Here is a 10,622-nt window from a genome sequence, read left to right on the forward strand (position 1 = left end):
TATCCAAAAAATGAAAAAAACGTATGGGGATATCATACCCAGAAACTCTCATGTCAAATTTCATAAAGATCGGTCCAGTAGTTTGGTCTGAATCGCTCTACACGCACGCACGCACACACACACACACACACCACGACCCTCGTCTCGATTCCCCCCTCTATGTTAAAACATTTAGTCATAACTTGACTAAATGTAAAAAGTGGTCCATATTAGGAGCCCTTCCCCTATTTGGTCACTGCAGTGCAGTCAAGCCACAAAAATGGATTCGCAAATTCACTCACTTTGAGCGGCGACATGCATGTGAAGTACGCTAATTCAAGCCATACATGTATCCTGCATTTTTTAGCTCTTTGTTTTTACAAATTTCACATATTAACATCTATCATCGGAAAATGAGAACAAAAGTTCACTGTTCAAATCTGCATTCAACACTATTTTAAACTGCTTGCCTTCGAAAAACGTGGACTAAAAAAGAATACACATACGCTGTGACACACAAAAACACCCCACATGAGAACACTTATTATAAGCCTGTAAATCACAAAAGATCCTTATCATGATATACTCGTTTTTTGTCTGTCAAGAATGGGGTCAAGATTTGATGGCCTATGTTGCTTGTGACTTATCAGCACAAATATATTTGACGATGCAGTGTTTGCAATACTATTGTAGAGGCTATGCTTTGAGAGTTTATATAAAACCAAAACATCACTGACATGTATTTGGTATTTTGTGGGTGAAGACTCAGTTTATGAGATCATCTACTCTGATCTGCAATGATGAATTAACTGAATTAAAAGAGAGAGAGAGAGAGACAGAGAGAGAGACAGACAGACAGACAGACAGAGACAGAGACAGACACAGAGAGAGACAGAGAGACAGAGACAGAGAGGTTAAAAGTGACTAGTGGAATTTTTTTTAACTTTTCCTCAAATTTCAAGGAACAAGTTCGTGCAGGTTATAACCTGCGAAATAACTAAGCATGGTACGCGATATTATTATGAGATTTCTTGAGAGTACGTGAAGAGTACAGACAATACACACAGAAAGACGGTCCGACAGAGAAACAGACGAGCGGGCAGACAAACGGACAGACAGACAAACAGACAGACAGATACAGTAATACGGACCGTCCGACTTGTTTGCGAGGCGTATCTTCAAGGTGACCCCCTTGTCCTTGTGGGCAAGGTCCCCGGCGGTGTTGCGAGATGCCGGGCCTGGTGATCTGCCCATGCTCCCTGTGAGGACAATGCACCACCACTCAACAACGCCATCAACACAGTCCATTGTCTCTGCCAAACTCAAGGGTCGCTGTAACTTGCTCCCTGTGAGGACAATGCACCACCTCTCAACAACGCCATCAACACAGTCCATTGTCTCTGCCAAACTCAAGGGTCGCTGTAACTTGCTCCCTGTGAGGACAATGCACCACCTCTCAACAACGCAATCAACACAGTCCATTGTCTCTGCCAAACTCAAGGGTCGCTGTAACTTGCTCCCTGTGAGGACAATGCACCACCTCTCAACAACGCAATCAACACAGTCCATTGTCTCTGCCAAACTCAAGGGTCGCTGTAACTTGCTCCCTGTGAGGACAATGCACCACCTCTCAACAACGCCATCAACACAGTCCATTGTCTCTGCCAAACTCAAGGGTCGCTGTAACTTGCTCCCTGTGAGGACAATGCACCACCACTCAACAACGCCATCAACACAGTCCATTGTCTCTGCCAAACTCAAGGGTCGCTGTAACTTGCTCCCTGTGAGGACAATGTACCACCACTCAACAACGCCATCAACACAGTCCATTGTCTCTGTCAAATTCAAGGGTCGCTGTAACTTGCTCCCTGTGAGGACAATGTACCACCACTCTCAACAACGCCATCAACACATTCTCTGCCAAATTCAAGGGTCGCTCTAACTTGCTCCCTGTGAGGACAATGTACCACCGCTCTCAACAACGCCATCAACACATTCTCTGACAAACTCAAGGGTCGCTCTAACTGAGTCTGACTTGGCATTTTCATCCAGACCTTTCGAGCCGTGCGAAGTATGTCTCTCCCACGCGGACATCGATCTCGGCAAGTAGGGCTCAGAAAGTCTCATCAGTGGTGTTTAACATGTTTGGTACTTTTGAAAATTGATAGTTACAGGGATAAACGTTAGAATGGCAGAGGTCATACCATCTGACCTACTCCACATAAAACAATCTGGGTCACTCTCAAACTCAACGGGCCTGCCAACGCCGATTTGGACAGGCACGTCTCAAGTTCAGCTGGTCGTTTGACAGACTCAACGTGAACGATCGGTCATTTGAAAGCATCAATAACCGATGGCCGACGCCAGACTTATAAACCTGCTTCACTTTCTGCAGCCATTTTACCTTGGTCATGTACTACTCAATGCTGACAAAACTAATTTTGCCGCTGCTATATTGTGTTGGTGTCGTTATCACCATCGCTGACGATAGACTGAGGACCGCAGGGAATGCGGCCATACATCTGAACAACATATCGAAAACCATCACCATCATTCAAATTACTGATACGGCTACATGTATCATGATTGCCGTTGACAAAGAGAGAGAGAGAGAGAGAGAGAGAGAGAGAGAGAGAGAGAGAGAGAGAGAGAGAGAGAGAGAGAGAGAGAGAGAGAGAGAGAGAGAGAGAGACACACACACACACACACACAACCACACACAGACTCACACACACACACACACACACACACACACATACACACGCACGTAGATACACATTCTCTCTCTTTCTTTCTCTCTCTCTCTCCCCCTCCCCCCTCTTTGACACGAACGCACAATAACGCACCCCTCCCCCTCCCCACCCTACACGCGCACGCCTCCCCAACTCACCTTCCGGACCCCAGGAGTATGATGGGTAGGAACATCGGGTTCTCGATTTGAAGGAGGGGCAAGGTTTGGGTTTGTCTGTGTCTCCTTTGATTGTGTAGGTGGCAGGGTCTGGCATCTTGACTGCAATCACAGAGAGGTTAACATTGCAACAGGCAAGGTTTGGGGTTGTCTGTATCTTCTTTGATGTTGTAGGTGGCAGGGTCTGGCATCTTGACTGCAATCACAGAGAGGTTAACATTGCAACAGGCAAGGTTTGGGGTTGTCTGTATCTTCTTTGATGTTGTAGGTGGCAGGGTCTGGCATCTTGACTGCAATCACAGAGAGGTTAACATTGCAACAGGCAAGGTTTGGGGTTGTCTGTATCTTCTTTGATGTTGTAGGTGGCAGGGTCTGGCATCTTGACTGCAATCACAGAGAGGTTAACATTGCAACAGGCAAGGTTTGGGGTTGTCTGTATCTTCTTTGATGTTGTAGGTGGCAGGGTCTGGCATCTTGACTGCAATCACAGAGAGGTTAACATTGCAACAGGCAAGGTTTGGGGTTGTCTGTATCTTCTTTGATGTTGTAGGTGGCAGGGTCTGGCATCTTGACTGCAATCACAGAGAGGTTAACATTGCAACAGGCAAGGTTTGGGGTTGTCTGTATCTTCTTTGATGTTGTAGGTGGCAGGGTCTGGCATCTTGACTGCAATCACAGAGAGGTTAACATTGCAACAGGCAAGGTTTGGGTTTGTCTGTGTCTCCTTTGATTGTGTAGGTGGCAGGGTCTGGCATCTTGACTGCAATCACAGAGAGGTTAACATTGCAACAGGCAAGGTTTGGGGTTGTCTGTGTCTCCTTTGATTGTGTAGGTGGCAGGGTCTGGCATCTTGACTGCAATCACAGAGAGGTTAACATTGCAACAGGCAAGGTTTGGGTTTGTCTGTGTCTCCTTTGATTGTGTAGGTGGCAGGGTCTGGCATCTTGACTGCAATCACAGAGAGGTTAACATTGCAACAGGCAAGGTTTGGGGTTGTCTGTATCTTCTTTGATGTTGTAGGTGGCAGGGTCTGGCATCTTGACTGCAATCACAGAGAGGTTAACATTGCAACAGGCAAGGTTTGGGGTTGTCTGTATCTTCTTTGATGTTGTAGGTGGCAGGGTCTGGCATCTTGACTGCAATCACAGAGAGGTTAACATTGCAACAGGCAAGGTTTGGGGTTGTCTGTATCTTCTTTGATGTTGTAGGTGGCAGGGTCTGGCATCTTGACTGCAATCACAGAGAGGTTAACATTGCAACAGGCAAGGTTTGGGGTTGTCTGTGTCTCCTTTGATTGTGTAGGTGGCAGGGTCTGGCATCTTGACTGCAATCACAGAGAGGTTAACATTGCAACAGGCAAGGTTTGGGTTTGTCTGTGTCTCCTTTGATTGTGTAGGTGGCAGGGTCTGGCATCTTGACTGCAATCACAGAGAGGTTAACATTGCAACAGGCAAGGTTTGGGGTTGTCTGTATCTTCTTTGATGTTGTAGGTGGCAGGGTCTGGCATCTTGACTGCAATCACAGAGAGGTAAACATTGCAACAGGCAAGGTTTGGGGTTGTCTGTATCTTCTTTGATGTTGTAGGTGGCAGGGTCTGGCATCTTGACTGCAATCACAGAGAGGTTAACATTGCAACAGGCAAGGTTTGGGTTTGTCTGTGTCTCCTTTGATTGTGTAGGTGGCAGGGTCTGGCATCTTGACTGCAATCACAAAGAGGTTAACATTGCAACAGGCAAGGTTTGGGGTTGTCTGTATCTTCTTTGATGTTGTAGGTGGCAGGGTCTGGCATCTTGACTGCAATCACAGAGAGGTTAACATTGCAACAGGCAAGGTTTGGGGTTGTCTGTGTCTCCTTTGATTGTGTAGGTGGCAGGGTCTGGCATCTTGACTGCAATCACAGAGAGGTTAACATTGCAACAGGCAAGGTTTGGGGTTGTCTGTATCTTCTTTGATGTTGTAGGTGGCAGGGTCTGGCATCTTGACTGCAATCACAGAGAGGTTAACATTGCAACAGGCAAGGTTTGGGGTTGTCTGTGTCTCCTTTGATTGTGTAGGTGGCAGGGTCTGGCATCTTGACTGCAATCACAGAGAGGTTAACATTGCAACAGGCAAGGTTTGGGGTTGTCTGTATCTTCTTTGATGTTGTAGGTGGCAGGGTCTGGCATCTTGACTGCAATCACAGAGAGGTTAACATTGCAACAGGCAAGGTTTGGGGTTGTCTGTGTCTCCTTTGATTGTGTAGGTGGCAGGGTCTGGCATCTTGACTGCAATCACAGAGAGGTTAACATTGCAACAGGCAAGGTTTGGGGTTGTCTGTATCTTCTTTGATGTTGTAGGTGGCAGGGTCTGGCATCTTGACTGCAATCACAGAGAGGTTAACATTGCAACAGGCAAGGTTTGGGGTTGTCTGTGTCTCCTTTGATTGTGTAGGTGGCAGGGTCTGGCATCTTGACTGCAATCACAGAGAGGTTAACATTGCAACAGACAAGGTTTGGGGTTGTCTGTATCTTCTTTGATGTTGTAGGTGGCAGGGTCTGGCATCTTGACTGCAATCACAGAGAGGTTAACATTGCAACAGGCAAGGTTTGGGGTTGTCTGTATCTTCTTTGATGTTGTAGGTGGCAGGGTCTGGCATCTTGACTGCAATCACAGAGAGGTTAACATTGCAACAGGCAAGGTTTGGGGTTGTCTGTATCTTCTTTGATGTTGTAGGTGGCAGGGTCTGGCATCTTGACTGCAATCACAGAGAGGTTAACATTGCAACAGGCAAGGTTTGGGGTTGTCTGTATCTTCTTTGATGTTGTAGGTGGCAGGGTCTGGCATCTTGACTGCAATCACAGAGAGGTTAACATTGCAACAGGCAAGGTTTGGGTTTGTCTGTGTCTCCTTTGATTGTGTAGGTGGCAGGGTCTGGCATCTTGACTGCAATCACAGAGAGGTTAACATTGCAACAGGCAAGGTTTGGGGTTGTCTGTGTCTCCTTTGATGTTGTAGGTGGCAGGGTCTGGCATCTTGACTGCAATCACAGAGAGGTTAACATTGCAACAGGCAAGGTTTGGGGTTGTCTGTATCTTCTTTGATGTTGTAGGTGGCAGGGTCTGGCATCTTGACTGCAATCACAGAGAGGTTAACATTGCAACAGGCAAGGTTTGGGGTTGTCTGTGTCTCCTTTGATTGTGTAGGTGGCAGGGTCTGGCATCTTGACTGCAATCACAGAGAGGTTAACATTGCAACAGGCAAGGTTTGGGGTTGTCTGTATCTTCTTTGATGTTGTAGGTGGCAGGGTCTGGCATTTTGACTGCAATCACAGAGAGGTTAACATTGCAACAGGCAAGGTTTGGGGTTGTCTGTATCTTCTTTGATGTTGTAGGTGGCAGGGTCTGGCATCTTGACTGCAATCACAGAGAGGTTAACATTGCAACAGGCAAGGTTTGGGGTTGTCTGTGTCTAGTCTCCTTTGATGTTGTAGGTGGTAGGCTCTGAAATCTTGACTGCAATCATAGAGAGGTTAACATTGCAACAGGCAAGGTTTGGGGTTGTCTGTGTCTCCTTTGATGTTGTAGGTGGCCGGCTCTGGAATCTTGTCTGCAAACACAGAGAGGTTAACATTGCAAAAGGCACGGTTTAAGTTTCTATGTGTCTCCCTTGAGGTTGTAGGTGGTAGGCCCTGGAATCTTGTCCGCAAACACAAAGAGGTTAACATTGCAACAGGCAAGGTTTGGGTATGTCTGTAGCTGTGTCTCCCTTGAGGTTGTAGGTGGTAGGCCCTGGAGTCGTGTCTGCAACCACATAGAGGTTAGCATTGAATCAGACGTCAGGGAGGGGTAAGGTTTGGTTTTGTCAACGTTTTCTTAAAGGCTAACATCGGCAGGTATGCGAGGGCGACAGCTATAGCTCTGTTTTTTTCGTGTCGTGGACGGATGTTCGGTAAGGAAAATACAGGGTGACCCCAAACACGTGCAACCCATACAAATGCTGATAATTTCTGCATCTGTTAAACGAACTGCTTCATATTTGGTGTATATTAACTTCAGCCCATGCATGATCATAGCATTACGTTTCAAATGTATAGGTCATGTGGTTTTATTTTTGTGCTCTTTCAAAAACAAATAACCCTCCTACTTTTCAGCCGATTCCTGAATTTGGATATTTGTATTGGACATTTGAGCGGTAAACACACTCGCGCTATTTGAACCCTCTGGATTGGCTGTAATTGATTTTTGTTTCAACCGGCACGGTTGGCCTAGTGGTAAGGCGTCCGCCCCGTGATCGGGAGGTCGTGGGTTCGAACCCCGGCCGGGTCATACCTAAGACTTTAGAATTGGCAATCTAGTGGCTGCTCCGCCTGGCGTCTGGCATTATGAGGTTAGTGCTAGGACTGGTTGGTTTTGTGTCAGAATAATGTGACTGGGTGAGACATGAAGCCTGTGCTGCGACTTCTGTCTTGTGTGTGGCGCACGTTATATGTCAAAGCAGCACCGCCCTGATATGGCCCTTCGTGGTCGGCTGGGCGTTAAGCAAACAAACAAACAAAACATTTTGTTTCAGATCACCAATGATCTGGGGTGTTTTTGTATACTTGTACCTTGAGATATTTAGGTTTAAATCGGGTGAAAGTGGGTACTGCTCAATATCCAACCTCCTACTTTTCAGCCGATTCCTAAAGTTGGATATCTTTTTCAAAAGAGCGCACAAATCAGACCACTTGTCTTATAAATATGAAACTTGGTGATATCATCATGCATTGGCTGACGTTTATGTACACTAAATACGAAGTAGTTTGTGGAACAGATGCAGAAGTAATTAGCATTTTTATGGGTTGCATTGTTTTCGGGGGTCACCCTGTATGAACTAAACAAACTTTTGTTTGTTTGTTTGCTTAACGCCCAGTCACATTATTCTGACACCGGACCAACCAGTCCTAGCACTAACCCCATAATGCCAGACGCCAGGCGGAGCAGCCACTAGATTGCCAATTTTAAAGTCTTAGGTATGACCCGGCCGGGGTTCGAACCCACGACCTCCCGATCACGGGGCGGACGCCTTACCTCTAGGCCAACCGTGCCGGTCCTAAACAAACTGACTACAGTTTAACATTTCTGATCACATAACACTTCCCAGCGCCACCAAATGTCCGGATCATTCAATCGGCTTCCTGTAAATACAATCATTGAATACTCAAGTAATTCGGGTTCCTCGTTCTGTCTTAATTAAATTGTGACTTCCTATGACGAGAATTAGGCATGTGTGACTTTAGACAGAAGGACAAAGAAAAAACCCAATTTTTTTTTCGAATGCCATTGTAACATATCTGCAGCGTTGTCATATTTGCAAAGCCAAGAGAGACAAGTGAAGTGACTAAATCAAAGATGCTGTATCATTCTTTCACTACTATGAGAGGGACAGTTGAAAACATGATTCCGTTCATTAGGGTAAATATAAAGCGCACACACAGTGCCACGATCACAAGAAGAACTTTCCTGTAGATGTCAAGGGTATTCACGTATTTACATAAGTTGTTTCTGTCGTAATACTGTACCATACAAGGAATATGATTCCCATTGTATAGCTTACGCTATTGGACCAATGTGTCATACACAGCTTGAATAACAAAAATAAAATGCACCGAGCGCTAAAAAAACAAAACAACATAGGCATGTGTAGTTTGTGTGGAACGTTGCGAATGGCATACATGTTACTGACCCAGTACAGGAGAGGGTACGCGACAGGCCATGATGATTTTCTCCTTGTGCTCGAACTTCCTCTCTATCATGTAGGCGCCTGGAGAAGGCACGCGAAATGGAACTGCAAAAAACAATGTTTAGACAGTTGAATTTAAAGCCTGATGTTATTTGGGCGAAGTCTACTTCACGAAACTCGCTGCACCAAGCTTTGGCACTGAATGTTTGGTAAAAAGACTAACTCAATGTGTCATATTTCAATTCTCCAAACCCCATTTCCTTCCCGTCAGCAAGTCAACTATAGGGTACTCGATGCTACACACAGTTTAACACAAGTACAACCATAACAAAATAAAGTCACAAAACAGCAGTCTCGATCAACATGACGGATCACGCACTGTACTAAAACACTATAAAACCGTCACAAATCTGACAAAGCAATGCTGATCCAAGCATGGGCATGACACTAGACTCAACTGAATTGAATTCAACTGCTTTCCCTCACACAAAAATCACTTAGGTTGATTTCATTAGAGAGTGTCACAGAACTCACTTACTCCAACGTGAACGTATTTATTACATATTTTAACCTCCCTTCTCAGTTTAGTATGTGCAACTGTGAGTCACATCTCTTGATGCGTTATTGTGCGTTCGTGTCAAAGAGGGGAGAGGGGGAGGGAGAGAGAGAGAAAGAGAGAGAATGTGTGTATCTACGTGCGTGTGTGTGTGTGTGTCTTTGTGTTTGTGTGTCTTTGAGTGTGTGTGTGTGTGTGTGTGTCTGTGTGTGTGTGTCTGTGTGTGTGTGTGTGTGTGTGTGTGTGTGTGTGTGTGTGTCTCTCTGTTTGTCAAACAAGAGATTGTTTACTTACTAACCCAGTGTCATAATGTTTGCCCATGGAGGTTTCTTCAAGCGATTCTTTTTGACATTGGATTTGTCCTGTACGTCGTTGTCGTGGTGAGTAAACATCTCTCTTGCTGTTTCAACATTATAAATGTGTCTCGCTAACGGTCATGTTTCTCTCTCTTAGATTTACACACTTGATCAGCATCTTCCAAACATCAGATAGGGGGGGTGGTATAGTCAGAACATGTTGGACGGGCCGGATGACGTGGTACGTAAGATTTGACTTACGTGGTTGTTTTTTCAGGGGGAGGGTGATGCTAAACGCCGGGCAGTCCTTGCCTATCTTCGATTCAACATCGTACTCGTTGGGAGCTGGTACTGCACACATACACAATCCATTATCAACAAGAAATTCCTCCGAGGTAGGAAAAACACCCCCGTTGGTCAAAGGGAAATAACCATTCTCACTGCCACCAACTGAGAAGGTTATTTCCCTTTGACCATTAATATGTCCCTCTATAAGTCCTTGTAGAATCTTAATCCACCAATAACTCCCTAACCGTGTGTTTGACTGGTCCCAATTTTTGTAAGGACCGTCTCTGGAATGTATAGAACCTGTTCACCAAGTTTGGTGACGATCGGTCCGTTCATTCTTGAGATCTATATGCGAACACAAACACACAAACACACAAACAAACAAACAAACACATCGACCGAATCCTATACACACCCCTATACCGGGGGTGTAATAAACAGCATAACAAACTTGTGTCAAGAAAGATTATAGCTTAACTAGATGATTACCCGCTTCGCCGGGTGGATCGCGAGACGGAGTATGCAGCGTGGCGGTTCGCCGGCTTAGAGCACGTGTTGACGTGATTGACGCCACACGAAGGAAGGGAGATAAACGCGCAAAACACTGGAGAAGATAAGGAAGAGTTACTGGGAATGGATCTACAGAAAAACCAAAATCGGTTCACCGCGCCGCGCTTAGAGCACGTGTTGAAAATTTTCATCGATCAGATTGTGTCCGGGGTCTACCTGAATACGCCCACCAAATTTGAAGCAGATCCATCGAGAACTTTGGCCGTGCATCGCGAAGTGACAGACAGACACACACACAAGCCGTATATAGATATAGAAGCACACTCCTTCTCGTGAACTGAAAACAATTCGTTTCGGCTAACCATCTCAGGTATAATAATAATAA

The 10,622-nt window shown here is 45.6% G+C and overlaps 1 protein-coding gene across 1 annotated transcript in view; it reads right to left on the reverse strand.

Annotated features, from left to right (window-relative positions):
• LOC138964020 (uncharacterized) overlaps nucleotides 1-10,622 on the reverse strand; it is a 42,095-nt gene that overhangs the window by 23,794 nt on the left and 7,679 nt on the right. The window contains exons 6-9 of the mRNA XM_070335897.1: nucleotides 9,701-9,790; nucleotides 8,591-8,692; nucleotides 2,870-2,989; nucleotides 1,131-1,238 (exon numbers count right to left, since the gene is read on the reverse strand). Coding sequence (XP_070191998.1) covers nucleotides 1,131-1,238; nucleotides 2,870-2,989; nucleotides 8,591-8,692; nucleotides 9,701-9,790 — 420 coding nt within the window. The remainder of the gene's footprint in view (nucleotides 1-1,130; nucleotides 1,239-2,869; nucleotides 2,990-8,590; nucleotides 8,693-9,700; nucleotides 9,791-10,622) is intronic.

The sequence above is a fragment of the Littorina saxatilis genome, linkage group LG4 (assembly GCF_037325665.1).
Source record: "Littorina saxatilis isolate snail1 linkage group LG4, US_GU_Lsax_2.0, whole genome shotgun sequence".
Classification (NCBI taxonomy): Eukaryota; Metazoa; Mollusca; class Gastropoda; order Littorinimorpha; family Littorinidae; genus Littorina; species Littorina saxatilis.